General features: G+C 42.6%; 1 protein-coding gene and 1 long non-coding RNA gene across 3 annotated transcripts in view; one reads left to right on the top strand and one right to left on the bottom strand.

Moving 5' to 3' along the window:
• HS6ST1 (heparan sulfate 6-O-sulfotransferase 1) overlaps window positions 1-20,743 on the top strand; it is a 159,948-nt gene extending 139,205 nt beyond the window's left edge. For both annotated transcript variants that reach the window (XM_063915524.1, XM_063915525.1), the window contains one exon: window positions 16,951-20,743. In XM_063915524.1, the coding sequence (XP_063771594.1) occupies window positions 16,951-17,653 (703 nt within the window). In that variant the 3' untranslated portion in view covers window positions 17,654-20,743. The remainder of the gene's footprint in view (window positions 1-16,950) is intronic.
• The window catches only part of LOC134909093 (uncharacterized), a 203,883-nt gene that overhangs the window by 79,952 nt on the left and 103,002 nt on the right, over window positions 1-20,929 (bottom strand). The window lies entirely within an intron of this gene.

Here is a 20,929-nt window from a genome sequence, read left to right as displayed (position 1 = left end):
GCAGCAACATACGACCTGGTTGTAGCAGCAGTACCTCCAGGTGGGGCTGCCGGCCATTGACCATTCTTGAGCCAATTTGAGGGTCTTAGGAGCCTTTGTGGGTGCATCCTCCAATTTCCAAGTGTCCAAAAGTTCCAATCCAGCCTCCGGCGTAGTTATCACATTTGTAGTGCCGTTCCTTCTAATAAGCAATTTGGTCGGGAATCCCCAGTGATAGGGGATATCAGCTCTCCTCAATGCTGTGGTCACCGGATAAAATGAACGTCGCATAGCTAGAGTAGCCGCTGAGAGGTCCCCATATACCTGTAGGTCCCCCAAGGTGGGGGCCTGTAGATCCGGTCGCATAGCCTCCCGCAGAATTTGTTCTTTAATGTGGAAATAGTGCATCCTCATCTGAGATTGTCCCTTGGAGCGTCCTTTGTGGCATTTTTTGCCTTCGGGAGTCGGTGGATGCGGTCAATGAGGAAATCATCGATGGAGTTGGTAGGAAAGAGGTTCATGAAGAGATCCGTCGCGAACTGTTTGAGGTCCGGGTTGGAGACCGTTTCCGGGATGCCCCGAAGCTTTATGTTGTTACGTCGTGACCTATCCTCAAGGTCACAGGTCTTCCGTCGTAGGTCCGCGACCTCGGACTGTAGCTCTTCAAGTTGAGTAATCACCTCATTGTGGGACCTCACAACCGCCTCACACTTATTCTTGAGATGGTCCGTGCGCTGGCCTATGGCATCGACGGCTTGTTGACAGCACTGCAGCGCCGTCTTAACTTCCATCGTGATATCATCCTTGAAAGTAGCCAGAAGCTGCCGCATAGAGCCAAGCGTGAGAGGTGCATCATCATCCAGATGGGAGAGTTTCGGCGGGCCCCCACGTGTAATCCGGGGAGGGCTTGGAATGAGAATCTGACATGGGAGATCCTTTCGGTCCCTGGGATGCGGGAGACTGTTTGAAGAAAGCAACCGGACGAGCCGGGGTCTGGTCTTTCTGGCGTTTAGGCGGCATAATACCAGAGGGTGTATCCCACTACAGCAGGCGTGAACTAGGCAAATTGGATACAGGAGGACGGACAGAGTTATATCGGTTTGATAATTGCCCAGATTTGTATCACAGCATCAGGAGCGAGGGAGAGGTCAAAACATCACAATGGCGTTTACATCACCTCTGTCCAGAGAGGGGGAGGGCCTCCCAGCGTCCCCTACCACTGAGGTGCACTGTCGGAGGGATCAGATATAAGCACTGGGTGGATATAGGCACCAGAGGTTTTCTGACAGTGAAATCTTAAAGTCCCCTTTAGAATAGTATAACAGCTACCACGAGGTGGGAGAATAAATGGGGCGTCTCAGGAGTAGAGAGTATCCTATAGTGACGCGGGGTATGCTGGGAGAAAGCTAAGCCTGGAAAGCCTGGAGAGTAGGGGCCAAAAATACACTGTACAGCAGGAGATTTCTATGCATGCCATTTGCCAGGCAGTTTGCAAGATGGCGCCGTCAGACTCACATCCTGTGTCTGAATATTGTAGGTACCTGGTCTCCGGTCCGGTGCGTTGGTGGCAGTGGTGATTGTCCCGGCAGTGCCAGCGCTCCCCCGCACGGTAAGTCACTGAAGAGCGGGGGCAGATGGCAGCGTCCGGCGCCGAGAGCGCAGCCTTACACTCTCCCGCCGTACGGATCCACACAGCGGGCGCCGCGACGGGTAGTTGGGCCGGCGGTCAGGTCCAAGGCAAGTGGGGGAGCTTCAAAGGAGGCAGGAGCCGGCTCGTTGCCGTCCGATGGTGCTATAAAGGCCCCGCCGCGTCACTTCCGGTCTGGGTCAGCGCCCGGCGCGAGTCCCCGGCTCCAACTAGGTAGGAAGGCTGCAACCCGCACGGGCACAGGGGGTACCCGCCGGCTCCGCAGACCCACCGACCCAGTGCAGGGGAGCTACAGTAGTCGAACGATGGGGCTCAGGGAACAGGCGAAGAGGCTGAAATAGGTGAATTAGTAAGTCTCACATAGGAGCTCGGGCCCAGCACTTCTATCCCCTCACACAGCTAAGCCACGCCCCCGAGCATTGGAAGTTTTTACCCACAAAAATAAATACATCTACCTATTTTTATTGTTTGCAAACTTTTATCTTTTTTTATCTTTTTTTTTTTTTTTTTTTTTAGATTTAAAACTCTTTGTTGCTCTTTTATATAAAGTAACTTTTCATTTACAATCATCTATATTGCACAGAAACTTTTTGTTGTATTACAGCTCCTTATTTAACTTCATGTGGAACCCTTAAAGTCACTATTAAATCTGTGATGATGAATTGCCATGACGGACTTATTCTGTGGAATTTTGTAGGTAATGACCTTCATGGAAGCTGTCTGGTCTGTATTTTGTAATCTTACTGCTGAGATATTTGGCCTTGGCTTGTAAATCTATCAACAGTTTATCAATCTTATGACTTATTCCTGAGCAGGATATTAAATTGCTGGATGATTGTATAGCCGGTCTGGGGTGCATAGCATCTCAGCTGCTGCTGCTGTCTGCTGACATTGTGCCGGTAGCTGTGTTAAATAAGACTCATCGGCTACACACAGTAGGACCAATGTGAGATTCCAGCCTAGTATAAGTTACAACAATTTACTAGGAACTGATGACATGCTTGAAGCATGGTGCACGTATCCTATGCTATTCCATTAAACCGTGATAGAGGTACATACAAATGCATACTTATGACTAGCAATGAAGAAAATGAATACAGACTATACCAGTGGCTCTCAAACTTTTCTGAATCACGGCACCTTAAAGCATCAGAATTCTTTCACAACACCACTAGGCCAAAAGTAAGTTAATTGTGTTTATGTTTCAACCTTAGGTTCAATGGTGTGGTGAGGGACAAGATTTGCTTCTGTTTGTCCACATATTTTATGATTAACAGCCACCAGCGTTGGTTTTGCGTGTTACATTGACCAAAAATAATTTTAATTGGTCCTGGTCCACAAACCCAGGGCACCCCTGCAAGTGTCCTGAGGCACCCCAGGGTGCCACGGCACACAGTTTGAGAACCACTGGACTATACCATAAACTGTATGGAAATCCTAAGAGCTATACAGTATAACAAATAAATATATGGAATATTTTACTTGCCAACAGGATAATATTTGACATTAACATACAGATGTATACAATAGTAGAGTTCCTTAATGCGCTCTTGATCTAAAACTATTGTAGTTTTGTTTACTTTATATCAGTTAGTATGTTCTAAATCAATGTATTTAACCCTGCTTTATTTCAATAGGCAAGCTTCAACACAGAGAAGATCCCTTGTCGATAGAGACCAATATAAAATAGAAATAAAAAAGGTATCTCTGTGGAGCGCACTTATTTCATAAACTAATTTAATTGAAATATTTTTACTGGATATTTATAAAGAGAGGATGACCTTACACATATAGACACCCATATTTAAAACACATAAATCTTTTTATTGTTATTGTTTAAAACACATACATCTTTTTATTGTTTGTTTCAACTTTTAAAAAATGATAATAGAGCTTTCACTCAACGCGTTTCGTCTTATATCGACTTCTTCAGGGGTGTTTTCTGAATAACAACTCTTTGTTTATTTTGAAAAGCTGTATCAATCATAAAGAATAAGGACCTTTAATTGAACCAATTAATGTGCTAAAAGTTATTATAGAATAAATTTGAAAACTTGAGGAAAGAAACTCCCACAATTTGGCAACACTTAGTGGGGTTCCCTATTTGAGACCATCTGGTAATTTTATATTATTCTCCAAAGTGAATATTTATAAGTTGCTTATCAAGCCTCATTAAATTTTTCCTGCAGCAATCCTATATGTCTGTATATATAGGGATCCACATATGGACTGAATGTTAACAAGTCTCTTATAATCTCCCAGCAGTAGTCCTATATGTCTGTATGCACAGGGATCCAAAAGTGGAATCAAACATACAGATGTGTTCTTCTCCAATATTGCTACAGTCGCGACAGGTCATGTGCGACTCTGCTAGTGCGTCTTTTTACACGCAAAGGCATCCTAGTCACAAAGTGATGCTCGTGGACGCATCGGGAGACTGTGCTGTTTAGTTGGATATGACACCTGGATATCTGTGTGCGACTGGGTCTCTGATTCTGTATACAAAGTGCTGCGATGCAGCGGTTGCAACTTTTTTTTCCCATGCAAAGTTCCTTTGTGCTCTGTATACAGACTCTGTCACATAGATATACAAGTATCACATACCATATTGATCAACACCGCTTCCTGGTGCGTCCTACGTTGTTGCATCGCGTTGCGACCAATACCCCTTTCAGACCGGCAGCTTGTAACCTGGATTATTGCACATGAGCACACAGTAACCCGGGCTGCTGTGCAGGTATGAAAGGGCCCAGGGGAAATATCCCGGGTTGAGCAACCCAGTATTTCAACCCTGGTAGTGACCAGGGTTGAATACGGCTTCAACCCGAGTCGCTGTGCGGTGTGAATGGGTTGCAGGGTCGATGAGTCCGGTTTCCCGTTTACACTGTATGGACAGGTGGCGCATGGAGATCATGTGATCTCCAAGCGCCACCTCCCCACGCGTCACTAGTGACGTCACCAACCCGGCATTATGCTGTGCTGGGGACGTCAGTGTGAAAGGGGCCGAGGAGGGTCGCACCGGGGAGGCACTCATGTACGGCTCCTAGGTTCGACGCGCCATTTCGGTCTGAAAGGGGTATAAGATGCATTTTTCGGGTAAAAAGCATGAAAAAGAAACCCATCGCTAACCGAGACGCACGGGACCTGGCAGGTCTCCCTTGCACCATGCGTCTCACACGGTGTATTGAGGCTAGTTGTATGAGGACACCTAAAGATTGGTATATAGTAATTTTAATATAGATTCCTGTTTTGCATTTAAAATCTCAGACTAATATTTCCACCTGATCTCTTTTTCTTCTCTTCCCGTGCCATGTTAAGGGTGGGGTACTTCCTTGTCTTGCATTACTTTGAAGTTGTTGAGTATGAGTGACAGGGTTGCTGACTTCCACCACAGCACTGCTCTGTGTAGGTTTATGATTCATACGGAAGAGATAATTATATTAACCAACCAAACAGCTTTTCTTTATAGCTGCAGATATTTTTTTTTCTTGGCCAAAGCTTATTTCAAACGAAGAAAAATCAGGGTTGACAACATTACAAGTTTAATTTTTAATAAAGCTGAATTATTTATCATACAGTGCCCAAGAATAGGTATTTGAACAACATATTCTAGAAATAAATTGTTGGGTTTGTACACATACTGTAGAATGGATGCTGGTTCACACCATGTATACCGATAACACGGGGTAGAGGCTCTCCTAAATTCTGCTTACAATGCCTGGGATTCTGTGAGCAAGATGGATGTCTTTACTCATACTTTGAATTCCTGGTGCTGCTAATTGATGGTCTGCATGCTGGGACAAATTAAGATATATACCTCTGCTCCTGGCGGTGCCAGGGTTTATGTCAAAGTCCTTTCCCTTTTGTTAAATTCCATGTGTGAGTAGATATCGGGTTTACGTTTGTTTAGTCTTAAGATGCCTGTTGTCCAAAGACATTTATATATCTAAGAATGTGCCAACATTGTATTACTGGAGACCTGTCTGACTGTGGTTGTCACTGACATAAATACTACAGATACCAACTCAGTGCGCTTGTCATTATTTCACATTCCGTGGAGGATATTATGACTGCCTGGACTGCAGTGGTACGTGCCAGTGTATTTGTAGCTTTGTAGCATCAATAGTTTATTAAAGGAAAATAATCTTTATATATATATATATATATATATATATATATTTATTTATTTATTACTGTTTTAGGGCTAAAATACAGCCTTATTTCCTAACTGATCTAAAAACACCATGGGGGAAATGTATCAAACCTTCTAAAGTGAGGAGCGGACAAGTAGAGGAGTTGCCCATAGCAACAACTTGGCTACTAGCTAGCATTTATCAAGTACATTCTATAAAATGATTGGTAGAAACTTATTGGTTTCTATGGGGATGTTCTCCACTCAGAATGGATACATACAATATCCCAGCGGATAGGATGCCAGTGGTCATATGACCGACACCGGTATCCCGAAGTAGGGAATCCTGACAGGGGTTGGTAAAGTATGTTTACCCTACTCCCTTCCCGCAGTCTATACCTAACCCTTCCACCCAAGCAGCCTAACCCTAACCCTCCCTGGGAATGCCTGACCCTAATCGACCCTCCCCGCAACCTAACTCTCCCCCCACAGTGTAACTCTAACTCTCCCAGTTTTTGCCATCCTTTAGATCTAACCAACAGAATCCCGAAGCCTGGGTCCTATTTTGGGTACTCTTTAGAAACCCATGGTGGTTACAAACCACTACAGTCTCATTGTCATTGTATTATTACAGATGTATCCACATACACTGAATCTCTAGTTGCACCAATTAGCTTCTATATAGCTGCGCTGAAACACTAATCCTAAGTACCTAGCACACTATGAGGGTATCAAATTACCCGCATTTTTCTCGTGGAAAAAGGTGCTTTAATTGCCCAATGGTCAGTTAGAGCCACCCCTTCCCCAAGAAAAATACAAAATACAAAATAAAAAAAAATTACTCATTTTCACACGAAAACACACAGGATCCAGGATAAGTACCCAGACCCTTTTATTTGCGGCTGCAATCGTGAAAATGGGCCACTTATAGGGGATTTATTCTCATGCCTTGGGCATTTCAAACACTTCCCTGATAGCTGACGGCTTGTGGTGCTAATTAGATACCCCCGGGGGATCAGTTAGTAACGGTAAATTACCGTGACTTAATTGGATACCGACCTGTAAGTGAACTTATTCAGAAAAATTAAGCTACAGGGAGGAAAAAGTGCACAATCTAGTGTAAGAAGGCAAGACAGGACTGATATGGGTGACCTGCTCTGTTATTCTCAGTCTGTGACTATGGGGCAGATGTATTAAGCCTGGAGAAGTTATAAAGCAGCGATAAGTCGAAGGTTATAACGCGCCAGCCAATCGGCTCCAATATGTAAATTGTCAGTTAGGAGCCGATTGGCTGGTGCGTTATCACCTTCCACTTATCACTGCTTTATCACTTCTCCAGGCTTAATACATCTGCCCCTATATACCAATTCCTCTGCTATGAAAATACTAATCCTAAGTACCAGGTGACTTACGTTGGGATGCGGTCATGTGCCGACGCAAGGATCCTGAGCAATCAAAATGCTGGCAGACAGAATGCCGACCCACAGGGACTATTCCCACTCGTGGGCGTCCACGATACCCATAGAGCGGGAATAGATCCTGTGGCGAGCCACCGAGCCCGCAAGGGGATTTGTTGCACTCGCCCCTACCCCCGTCGGCATTCTGCTGCCGGGATCCCGGGGTCGGTATGTTGCCCTCCGGGATCCCGAGCGCCGGTCTCCAAGCCCCAACCCTCTTAAGTCATATGGGGCAAAAAGTATCCGCGTATGAGAACATTTATTGTATTATCCACGTGAATGCAGTAATTTACTTGGTCCAAGGGCCATTTGGTATTATATCCGCTCCTCCTTAGTAGATGGCATTTTGCTTTGAATTCTCTTTGATGCTTTGGCAGGGAGCGATTTGGTGCCCTCAAACTAACAGCAACTCCCCCCCCCCCCCCCCCCCCCCTCCCCCATACATACACTTGTTAATTCTCAGCCAGAAATGTAGCTTCATAACACTTGCAGTAAGTAACACATTCAGTCACTCTGGCGATGTGTTACTGGCTGTAAACCTTGCTTAGAATATAGTGTTAGCATTTATAATGGCGTACATGCAGTCATGTGGCTTGTGTAATGTGTTGGCTGTGTTAGTGGATAGACCTGCCTGTCCGTCATTATAAATAGTACTGCCTGGAATGGTGAAGTGCTTATAATATGTTAACAGCTGAAGAAGAACCTTGGCTGCACTGTGTATTGTTCCTCCTGTTGTTATAGCACTCTGCAAGATCCCGTACCCTGCGTGTTATTATCTGGCTTCATCTTGCAGGGAGAGGTTTTCTGTTGCACTGCTTCATTTTCATGTATAGTATTCCGTAATACAGCCACCTGTTATTGTATCTCCTTAGCTGTTCCATCTACTGGTAATCTGCGTTCCCTGCCCAGCACTGTGTATTGTCTTGTTTCCACGCCCGGCACATCTTTTCCCGACTCATCCAGCCAACTGGCTCACAGTCCTCTTGTTTTTCGGACACACTTTCTCCCCCAGAAATAATCTAATCTCACAACTATGTTTGACATCTGGCTTTTACTAAATCTGTAATTAAGTCTCCGGGTGTGACCGTCTCTGCAGGATCTTACTTAGAAATCTCTGAAAACATATTAATTGTTAATTGACTTGTATTTATTATGTTTTGTAGTTCTGTTCAGTTTTTTTTTCTTAAGTTTCCACTTTATCAGAATGAGCGATGCACCTTGGGGCTGATGTTGATTTGGACGGAACTGGCTTTGTTGCTTCCAAACTGTGGGTCTGATTCATCTTTGTAAGGAAGCGACTGCAATTCCAGCTAATTTAAAGTGCAAAGGTAGCAGGAGTCGTCTGTAGGAGAGAGATGCCCCCAGCATGCATTAGTGAGGACACAGCCTTGGATTACAATGTCACAGACTGATGTGTGGCATTATAATAGTGGACAAGAGAGAAATGCTTGGGGGGGGGATTGTATCGTTACTTCCCTGATCACACACTAATACCCCATTCACACTGCACAAAAAACCCGGTATCGACCGAGTATTTTTGCCGGGTCGACACAGGTCGCTGTGCAGTATGAACCAGGTCACTGCCGAATTCCCCGGGTCGCCTGTGTGAACGGGTTACCCTGGTCGATGCGACCCGGCACCCGTTCACAGCATAAGGAGAGGTGGCGATGAGATGATGTCATCTCCAGCGCCGCCCCCAATGCCGCCTCTGGCCCCGCCCCTGGATGACAACCCTACCCGGCATATTGCCGGGTCGAGAAGCCACCCCGTTCACGCTGCACAGGTCCATTGCCGGGTCACACCCGGGAAGGACCCTTGTCCAATTCCCGGGTGTGACCCGGCAATGGCAATGTGAACGTGGTATTAGTAGTGTCCCTCTCCAGGCAATCCTCAAGGTGGGAAAGGGTGCTGTTGGGGTAACGACCGTGGTAACCCCTTGGCCTTGTGCCCTGGGCAGCAGAATCGGTCGCAGGCTGCTTGTTACAGCCCTGTTCTCACTGATGTCCAACTCTGCATAGCCCGCACTGACGTGGATACACCCCCATGGAGTTTACGTGAGTGCCTTATTACAGCCACATTTCACATGCATAGTCTGTACTTGTGAATACATTTTTGCTCATGTGTGGCGCAAGAACACTCTCTTGCGGCACGCATGAGCATCTTCCCGTTCTTTACATATGCTATGGATCAAGACAACATTATCTGGCGTAACATAAGAGAGCGAATAGAGATAATGTATAAATCTTTTTTTCACACTTCAGCACAGTGCACATCTTCACACGATGAATACACTAATACAGTTTATTGAGACAGTCACTACAGCAGGAGGCAATGAAATGCATATATTCATTAGTAACACTAGATATAGTACAAAATTAGTGCCTATGAAAATATAATGTATCACATAGAGACTGGTTTTATTTATAAGAGGGGTAGAAGAAAAGAGGATAGGACATAAGAAAAGAGACGTTGTGACAGGCATTAACAAAAAAAAATGGAATAATGTACAGAAATAGAGAAGAAGAAGAAAGAGGTCTGGGTGGATGGCACTAATCTAAAAATGAAAATTTGGTAAAAAAAAAAAAAAGGCGGTGAGAAAATGAACCTGTTTCGAAAGGAGAAGGGGTGTTTTGTGTGGCGAGCCAGGGGCCCCAACCAACCTTTATCAAATGATTTAGAAGAGTTATAAGGAATACTAGTCATGTATTCCATACAGTATGTACTGTATACCAGGCGATGAATACACTTTAATGTAGCTGATGTTTGGTCCAGTTCCTTAGGGATATTGCATGTGCTTACCCTTTTCTTACTTTAATAATCTTCAGCTGCACCAAATCCAGCAGTCTTCTGCCACCTGATACTTATTCCAGTGTCATCTGCTGATGTAACTATGTTTATTTACCCTGTACTTGTCCTATATTGTAAGTTGCTGTTTTTCTGTTTGATTATTTGTTTATGTACTCTGTAATTGGGCGCTGCGGAACCCTTGTGGCGCCATATAAATAAAGGATAATAATAATAACCTGTCCTCAGGACTACAGGAATAGTATGGAATAACCTAGCTCTATGGAATGTTTACTTAAGTATGACTGTAAAAAAGTAGGAGAACAATAAAAGAACAGAGCAGAGTACAAATAAAACAAAAATAAAAAAAACTTTTTTTTTTTTTATTACTTGGTCATAGAGTTAAATACTTATTTCATGGTTTAAAGACCCCCAGTGTAGTTTTATGTGGTGTTGACGGGTCAACTTTAACAAGCAGCTGGAAACATAGACCATGACAACTGCCCAAGGTGGGTATGAGTGAGTAAACCAGGGGTTATGTGTTCACTAATCTTCCAATGGCACCAAGTCTTCTCAGAAAAAGTCTTAGAAATACAATTCCTAAGTTCTGCTATCTGTGTCATGTCTAGAAGGATGATCGCTTATAAAAGCAACTAATTTAGAAAGGTCACATTCACTGATCTGCAGTACAAGGTTGTATGTTGTCGCACATAAGAGATAATTAACTTTGGAAGACTGACCTCTACCCCTAATTTCTGTTTATTACCAGCCAGAAGAATTCCAGAAGAATTCAGGGATAAAGCTTTACATATTGTGGGTAGGGGGCTCAGATTTTTCCTCTACCATCTGTTCTTTTAGACTCTGTGTAAGTAGATGGGAGACAAATGGCGTAATTAGAGCTTACAGTGATTGTCTCAAGTAGACAGAAAAGAAGAAATAGTCCTGGAAGTTTCTGCTATGACCAATAATACATAGCTATTCCTACCCAGTATGGAAATTTTGGGGAACCCTGTTGGACATCTGGAGGACTTTAGAGACGCCAGCCTCAACGCTGAAGAATTATTCTTTAACTGTATAGGCCAGTGGTTCCCAAACTTTTTTGAATTACGGCACCCTAGAGTATTAGATTTATTTTTCACGGCACCCCTAGGCCAAAAGTTTCTTTTTGAGAAATTTAGAAAGAAATATTGAATGAAGCAAATTTTGTTTATGTGTCATCCTTAGGTTCAGTTATATGGTCAGGGACAAGATTTGCTTCTGTTTGTCCACATATATTATTACTGACAGCCACCAGCACTAGTTTTACCTATCACATTGACAATAAATAGTAGGAATTGGTCCTGGACCACCAACTCAGGGCACCCCTGCAAGTGTCCCGAGGCACCCCAGGGTGCCACGGCACACAGCTTGGGAACCACTGGTATAGGCTGTCAGTCCACATGAGAGATAGATGACCAAACACACATAAACCAAGGGGCCAAATGCCCTACACAGTGCAGAGAACGGGGTGCATGTATCTTGCACGGTGCGGAGAACAGGGGTCATGTATCTTGGTGGGGGCAGGAATAAAGTGACCCCTGCCCCTTGTGCTTTCCTCTGTTCAGCACTCATTCAGGCAGACTCTGACAGTGCCAGTTACACCGGGTGTGAGCTGTCTAATTCATAGACAGTATTGAATCAGAAAAAAACTATATCTGTCTGTTACTTAGAGGCAGTAAGTGGCTGTGATCATCAGCGCTTTTAGGTGGTAAGACTTCTCCATCAGTCCGGCACACACAAGGTCAGCCATGCCTACTTAAGGTAAGGGGCAGGTCCTCAGACAGTGGAGCCCAATCTGTTCTCTGCACTGGGCCATTCATCCCACATTGCTCAAAATGGTTGGGGGGCCAGGGAAAAATCATTGCTGGTCTGGGCAGCAGTGGGCCCCTTAGTGCTTAGGGGCCCCCGGTGCAGTGTACCTGCTGCACCAATGGTAGTTCCGCCTCTGGTCTCTGCATACCTTTGCCTTTCCATTCTGATACAGATTTAGACATCCTACGTTCACAATATCTGCAGAATAGCTACTTTGCAGTTGGCTGGTGGTCATAATAATTTGGTTTTATAGACAGGCTCAAACCACCTCTATTTGTGCAGCTGGACAATAATATCACAACTCAAGGATGTGACAACACAAAACATACAAATAGAAGATGCTAAATTGGGACTCATTCAGACTTGTTAATTGAAGGCTGTGAACTTATTTTGTTAATTTTCTGGCTTTCGAGCCTCATATTTTACTATGGTAGCGCTTGACTGGCACAGCAACTGTTCCATTTTTGGAGGTGTTTTTTGCAGCAAAATTGTGGTTGGACTGTTTTCTGAACTCATCCTGAAGTGATATAAAACTGATATAAAGATACAAGTGGGCAATATTGTCGACCTTTTGGCTCTTACAAAATAAATATGATTTGGTTGGTTTGAAGTGGAATTGGCCCTGCCAAGTTCAGAATTCCGTGTCATTACCACGACCTTGAATCACTCCCAGGTCACCATGCAGCTGTTCTCTGGTATGAGCAGAATAGTCTGCTGGTTTTATTCAGTTAAAGTGGACAGGTGTTCACTAGGACTAGTTCCAACTGGCACTGAGATCCTGGGAACACTATAGGGAAAGGCTAATTGGTTTTACTGGTAGGATGGTTCACAGTGTTTCAGTCTTGTCATATGCCAGGCTATACAAACAAACTTGTATCTGCACATTTTGTTAGTCACATGAATAAAGTACTAACAATTACATAGTTTGCAAACTGCTTGAAAATATTATTTATCTCATTCCATAGAACTGAAGAATTGCACGTCTCTTATGCAGTTTGTGAGGAATTTTGTCCCATCAAGGCCCTTTATCTAATTTTTAGCCATTCCGTTTTTGCTTTAGTGGTGTGTCCTTTTGTGCTGTAAAGTGATTGTCAGGTGTCTTTGTAGCACAACCATAGTAAGTATATAAGATACTGTTAATAAACAAGTCATCACCCATCCATCACCGTGCTTAGTATGTGGTTCTTGTGCTGTTGCTCAACGTTTGCTTTTAACCAAACAGCATATTTTGCAGGGTGTAGTACGGTATGCCGGCGACCAGCATACCGGCTCCGGGAGCCCGACCGCCGGCATACCGACAGTGTGGCGAGCGCAAAGGAGCCCCTTGCGCGCTCGCCACGCTGCGGGCACGGTGGCGCACCACGCTATTTATTCTCCCTCCAGGGGGGTCGTGGACCCCCACGAGGAAGAATAGCTGTCGGTATGCCGGGTGTCGGGATCCTGGCGCCGGTATACTGTGCGCCGGGATCCCGACATTCGGCATACTGAAGACCACTCATTTTGCATACAGACCAAAGCACCCCACTTTTGGTCTTTTCTATTTAGGGGACCTTGGGGCAGATGTATTAAGCCTGGAGAAGGGATAAAGAAGTGATAAGTGCAAGAAGATAACGCACCAGCCAGTCAGCTCCTGACATTTTTCAAATCTGTAATGATTGGCTGGTGCATTATCACCTTGCGCTCATCAATGCTTTAACACATGTCCAGGTTAATGCATCTGCCCCATTGTTCTGAAGTCTTGTTTTGTGATCATATGCAATTTTGTCATACTAAATTGTATTACAGTGTTTTGTTTTGTTTTTTTAAGAGGCTTTTTCCTGGCTATCCTTCCATGAAACAAATACTTGTTCTGATCTCATGGCAGAGTCATGAACTTTAGCATTTGCCATGTCAAAAGACTGGCCTTCAGCTCCCTGGAAGTACTTTGATGGGTTCTTTGCCCTTTTCTCAGGGCATCAATATTGTCAGATCTTTTAGTGAATCTGTTGGGATGCCTGTTCCCAGGAAGATAGCAATGGCCTTCAGTGTTCTCCAGTCTGTAAAACTTTCTCATAGAATGATGGACTTAAATTTGGTTTGCAGAATGCCCCTATGACGCTTTCTAGACAGAGCGGTAATGATTGCTTCGGATACCTTTGCAGATAACACATCCCGATTAGCAATAAATATGTTCACTTTGTTCCAATTACCTTCCTATCGATTTGGAAACCAAATCACTTATTTTTCCACACATGGCTTCTTCATGTTGAATTTGCTTTTTGTTTTATTTGTTAAATAATATGCAGAATCCGTTGTGTGAGTTGTCACAGGATTAGATTTATAGAATTTTGGTACTTGGTGAGGACTAGATGATTATGTCCTGTTATGTGATTTAACGTGACGATTATTAATTCACAGATTTGTTTACATAATAATGTAATATACAGAGAGAGGCTCTGGTGGCTAGATCTCCATGCGCTCTTAGTTCCTGCAAGGGCAAAGTGAAACCATTTATATCTGTATGAATAGTTGCCATTAAAAACTGTTAATGTAACATTATCTAGTAATATATGCCCCCCCCCCCCCCTATTCTTTAGCTCATATGTTTGTGAAATGTGCACACGTCTGGTTATTATAGCTTATTATTTGTTCACATCTCCTTTGCGAGGAAGCAAACACGTCTGAAACATCAAAGCTAGATTAATCTGCCCCACAATGTCTAAAAAAACATAAGCTGGATACATCTACTTTTTTTGTGTATGGGGGCAGGTGTGTGTAAGTGTGTGGGGAAGAGGGGGAAGGGGGTGGGGCGGACCTTGAATTCTAACCAGGAGAGGATAACGTGACCTTTTACTATACTAGATTCTCGGACACGTCCAACGCTCGAGAGGATCTACAGTTACTCTTCATTTGGAAAGGCAGAAAATGTAAACTGTTTTTTCTAAACAACAATATGATCCGAAGCCGAAAATGAAATGAACCCACAGAATAACATGCCGAAACATATTTTGGGTGGCTCATCTCACGGCTGTGAATGACCTCATTAGGAAAATATTACTACGTTGTGTTTGTTCTAATAGTGATTGCAGTCTTTATGGAAGTGCTTCCTTATGCTCCTTTTTGAAGCATTCCATGCACAGATGCATTCATAGGGGAGTCATTGGAAAAGCATAAGAAGTATGTCCAGAAAACAGCAAAGCTAGAGCTGCTAAAGATGGAGAAAATGTATACAAGCCATAAGTGGGTATTTATTAATGTCCCATAGCTCTGATAAGCAGCACTTACTGTGGTCTGTGTTGTAGTGTTGCGTTATTTGATTGTACAATGTTCCCTGCACATGTTAATATGATGCGTAATTAATGAATATGTATAAAGCAAAGCACCTAATCGCCTCTATTGTCTCATACTCTGCAGTCTATAAATAAACGTGCAGTGCAAATGATTATATTGGGATTTCTTTCCTCCCTTCTATACCAATTGTCCTTCTGTTAGGTCTGTATGCCGATTTCATGATTACATTCCACGAAGAACTAACATTTAATATAATAACCTGGCTCTGTTTTTGTTTTATTTTATTTTGCTTTTTGAAACTGTGTATAGCAGAGGAGTATATTGTTACCATTTTAATGTGGTTTCCATTTATGGAGAATCGCCCCTTTACATTATACCTATCCAGGGCCGGCGCTTCCACTAGGCAGCTGCCTAGGGGCATCGGGACCTGAGGGGGCAGTCTGCTGAGGCTGCCTGGAAGGTGGTATGTTCCTACCTCTCCCAGACACCTTGAAGTTGCGCCGGTAACAGGCACCGCAATCCCCCGGCACCCATTCCTTACAGTAGCCTCAGCCGCCAATCGATCCCGTATTGCAGTCTCTAGATCTGCTTCTGCCAGGCACAGGCAGTAACTTTGACAGCTCCAGGAGGCCTGGCCGCTCTTCATTCCGCATTGCAGCCCATATATAAGGTGGCTGTACAGCGCACTGTCAGTATTTGATAAGGGAAGTGGGGGAGAACAGCAGTCTGTGTGGAAGTTTTGCCTAAGGTGTGGAGAAACCTTTAACTGGTCCTGTATCTATCTATGTAGTACTTTAGTAAGGCTCTAATACATATTATGTCTTATAGTGGGGGCTCAAATAAACCCCCTACTGACCACACACCTGGCATTCTTGTTGCATATCGTCGGGGCTAAAATTATGCGCAGAATTTAAAATCTGGATAATATAAACATTTTTTTTTATTTTTTTAATAACATTCTCCATGGTGTATTAATTAATGCACATGTACTATGTAGGTGCTTGCAAATGTTATACAATGCCTGTAAACCCCCCATCCCTATTGGGTTCTGAGAATAATATGCATGAGCCAAGCAGAAGAAATGGTGAACACTGAACTGGGCTGTTAATTTCCTTAGTGTCTCCTTAGCAATACCCCCTCCTCTTACTTCCTCTGCTGGAAGCTGATAAATGGCCTATTCCAGCCGCCTATATCCTGCACACCTTCAAGGATTCTTCAGGCTCAGTGGATGCACAATAAGCCACACTCCACTCTTTGTATTGTTATGTAACTGTATTAGTTCTGCAAAATCCAGTGTAAAATGCGCCTCCTTACCATCCCACTTCAAAGGCAGAAAAGTATCATGGCTCATTTATTCACAAACGTTAGAAACTGGGAGACGAACCAAGATTAAGTTAGCGAATGTATGCCAGCAAAACAGACAATCGCCCAAAGCAACATATGGGGAGGGACGTGTCTTCATCTGAGGATCCTTGAAGTGCCTTTATATGGTTGATCATTTCAGTTATATGCTTTTAGTAAAGATAACTAAAAGCTTTTGTTTTTAAATAGGGCCACCTCAGCAGAAGTTATACGACAAACAAATGAAAAGTATTTCCATACAGTAATTAAATAGTTCTGATACTTCATTTATTTCCTATGCATACTAAGTATTCCAAACCGTATATGTCTATAACACAGCGATGCCTTATGGTGAAACGCATGATAAGTAGTATATGTCTATAACACAGCGATGCCATATGGTGAAACGCTTGATAAGTACTAAGTAGTTCTGTCTATTAATACTTGTTTGCACCATTGCCTAACTTTATCTCTCTTTTCCGTTTCAGGAAATTTTATTACATTACACTGCTAAGAGACCCTGTCTCCCGATACCTCAGTGAGTGGAGACATGTGCAAAGAGGAGCCACCTGGAAAACATCCCTACACATGTGTGATGGAAGGACACCAACACCAGAGGAGCTGCCGTCCTGCTATGAAGGCACAGACTGGTCAGGGTGTACATTGCAGGAGTTTATGGAATGTCCGTACAACTTGGCCAACAATCGCCAGGTGAGGATGTTGGCGGACCTCAGTCTTGTTGGATGCTACAATATGTCCTTTATCCCTGACAACAAGCGAGCGCAGCTTCTGCTAGACAGCGCCAAAAAGAACTTAAAGGATATGGCATTTTTTGGCCTTACGGAATTCCAGCGAAAGACTCAATATCTCTTTGAGAGAACTTTTAATCTGAAGTTCATCAGACCTTTCATGCAATACAACAACACTCGTGCAGGTGGAGTTGATTTAGACAATGGCACTATACAAAGGATCGAGGAGCTTAATGACTTAGACATGCAACTGTACGACTATGCAAAGGACCTTTTCCAGCAGCGCTATCAGTTCAAGAGGCAGGTAGAGCGAATGGAACAACGCAAGAAGAATCGTGAGGAGAGACTTCTTCAGCGGTCCAACGAGGCTTTTGCCAAGGAGGCAGAGGATGTTCGCTGGCCTACAGAAGACTACATGAGCCATATTATAGAGAAGTGGTAGACAGATATGTACTTTTATACTACTGGAAAAACTGGTTTCACATTTGTTATTCTATATTGTATAAAATACTGAACATTATAAATAAGAACACTTTTTATTTAATGTTGTAGCACAGAGCTCAAAGCTTCAGTAATTGTTCAACCCTACGGTATGTGGGACAATGTCCCTTATTTTAATGTAGTGAGAAAGTGACCACACAGTGTCAACAATCCTAGGTTTCATTCACACTAGGGAGTCATTAAAGCATTGTTAACTGTGTTTTTTGTATCTTGCTTCACAAATTCTCAAGAGGAAAATGAACTAATAACAGTGGTATGTTTAATAGCCTAAAACACATTCTTGCTCTTATAACCCTTAAACAAATCCCGTATGTTGGCCAAAGACAACAATTTGCAGTGAGAAACTAAATTGTATTTGTACCTCTTCCTTTTTTTATTATTTTATAAAGCTATGTAAAAACAAATTTCTATTTTTAAAATGTTGTACAGGTATGGGTAACAATTTTTTATAGGATGTTAATATTGTTTGTTTGATTTTGCCTTTATTAATCTTAATAATGCAATCAAAAGAGAACAGTCAATGTCTTCTATTAGATTATGTGTATGTCCCTTTTATGTCCTGGTTTAAGTTTGGGATCTATGCAAATTACTTTCATTCACGCTTACCGATGCTATCTTGAAGGCCGTAGAGTGAATAATGTAAGTCCATCCTACGCACTAAATCACACTCTTGACATCTGTCTCCTTTGTTAGTAGGTGCCTTCAACTTAGCTTTTAGAAGCTGAGAGATCATTTTAACAACCCATTTATTAAACTTGAAGGTTATTAAAGATTAAAAATAAGTTCAGGAGGAAAAAAAAAAATCAATAAACTAAACTCCGATCTTGTACAGCTACACTGGACCAATCTTCAGCATAGCCATAGTTCAACAGCTAGGCGAACCCAGACTGAGGTGCTTGGTTGTTTCTACCGGCAGAGAATCCCAGAGTATTGGGTTGTAATCAGGGAGACGGAACATGTTTTGTCAGATCTGATTGGACAATTGCTTATCCAATCAGCATAAATAACCATTCAATACAGTTTGTGCACATTTGTACATCAAGGTTTTTATTCTTGGAGATGCAAGCAGTGCTGGACCTGTGCAGGGGGTATAGGGAATATTATGTATCAGTTCTCCTAAAAAAAAAATAGGGAATATAAATAAAATGGAGCTTTATATAATGCTCTGTAAGAAGTGGCAGGGCTCCTGTAGTGGAGTAGAGAAAATGTATTTGGTATAACAGAGCTTTTACACACAAGTTTTCCTAGGATTTTCTCGTACAAGTTAAGAGCAGTAGTTGATCCTTTTTGGATTCAAAATTGCCATTAATAAAGAAGCAATCGAACTCTTACATGCAGTAGATCAATGTAACACTAAGTGTGTGATGTTGAGGTCACATTGGAGCAATGTTGCGCCACTATTACCATTACATGCTGTTCCTTGGCAACATGTGCATCGCTCCAACATCACTTGGAATTGAATTGTCCCCTTAGTTTTTGGCCAGATATTTTGTAAGAGAGTGCTTTTTTCTGATGGTACTGGATTTGCACCCTACTGCTACTGAACACATTGGCTTGCTTGCAGGATTCCTTAAGTTCTTTTCAGCCAGTATGTCACTAGGTAATAGGTTTTATTATACTTGGCAAACCTGTTAAATTATATGAAGGTTGGTTAACCCTGGAAACAATAATCTAAATTCTATTTTTTATTGGCAAATAAGTGGAACTTTTAGCTATTGCGAGTGTCGCACCGAGGGCCGGATGTAATGACGCCCAAGATCACTGGAGGTGCGTAATGCCGTCCGATCTTGGATGTTTTTGTAAAGGGGCAATAAATGAAAAGGCAAAAACCATGCCTTGTAAGTGGTTGCCTTTTTTAAAAAAAATGTTCGAGATCGGCCGGTGTCTTGTACCTACGGTGTCTTGGGTGTCATTACATCCGGCCCCTATTGTTTTTCCCATTTGAACTCGTGATCTAGAACACATAATATCTATTATTGATTTGAGTACACACCTGCGGCGGGATGTAATGCCGCCCCGAGTCCGGTGGCTGTGCGGGATGCCGGCCGAACTCGGACGTTTTTTTAAAGGGGCAATCACTTACAAGACATGGTTTTGCCTTCTAAGTGATTGCCCCTTTAAAAAAAAGTGTCAGAATTCAGCCGGCATCCCACATCCCGCTGCAGGTGTTTTGTCAATCAGACTGAACAACTGCATCTGATAACCTTTCCCAATTCAGGTTCCATTATTTCCAGACTACAGGATCATATAGGATTGATTGATTCAACCAAATTGGCTGAAATTTACCAAATTAGTCACCATTCTCTATGCATCTTATTTATAGAGCGCTGCCATATATTGTTGAACATTGTAATTGCTAACATTCTGTCTGATAAAGAATAGAGCAGATTACCCATGGTTAGTAGTGTCCTTATATTAAACATATCACTGTTTCTAGTACGTTAAGTCTCAATAGGGTGAACTTGGACCTGTCATAAATGTACCCACTAGCAAGACTAGTCCATATTAAGGACACAGCCCCACTTAGTGTTGAAGAGTGGTATTGCAAGAAAAGCACTTCTGTGGGAATTGTAATTGTGTATTTAGCATTTTACAGCAGTGTACTTCTAGGATCCCCAAATCAAGATGAACTTGTGCTAATTACGAGCCTTTTAATTAGAACATTGACATTTGACACTTATTTAATTTTCTATTTTCTGTTCTACACAAATGTGACATGTTTGCTCATTGTAATAAATCAAAATATGTTAATTTATTGAAATGAGCATGTCTGAATATTTAAAGCTATTTAAATGATCATACAAGTACACAATCTGTTTTGTCTTTGGAAAACCTTTTAATATGTCCCCTTTTACGAAGGTATAAATAAACATTACCCTCTGTTCCTTACTGGATCTCTCTCCCTCTTTTCCTCCCTTGTTCCCTTTGCCTGTTTCTAATGTTGCACACAGTAAATTTTCTAAGCCATTTATATCACTGTGAAACACACTTGTCATGTTGCTTTAATAAATAAAAGATGGATAATGAAGAACCTGTGATAACTTTTCAATGTTCTTGTGGCCATACATAGCAAGTAATTCAGGTATTGGACTTATTTGATCACAGATTTCCCAGAATGCGCCAGTAGTACTATATCAACTGAGATAATTCTGTGTCCAGTTATAAGGGCAGATCTAATAACGAGTGATATTATTGTTATTGCTCGTTCCTAATCTTC

The sequence above is a fragment of the Pseudophryne corroboree genome, chromosome 4, assembly GCF_028390025.1.
Source record: "Pseudophryne corroboree isolate aPseCor3 chromosome 4, aPseCor3.hap2, whole genome shotgun sequence".
Taxonomy (NCBI): domain Eukaryota; kingdom Metazoa; phylum Chordata; class Amphibia; order Anura; family Myobatrachidae; genus Pseudophryne; species Pseudophryne corroboree.
The sequence above is the reverse complement of the archived record's forward strand: the minus strand, read 5'-3'. Positions and strand labels throughout refer to the sequence as shown.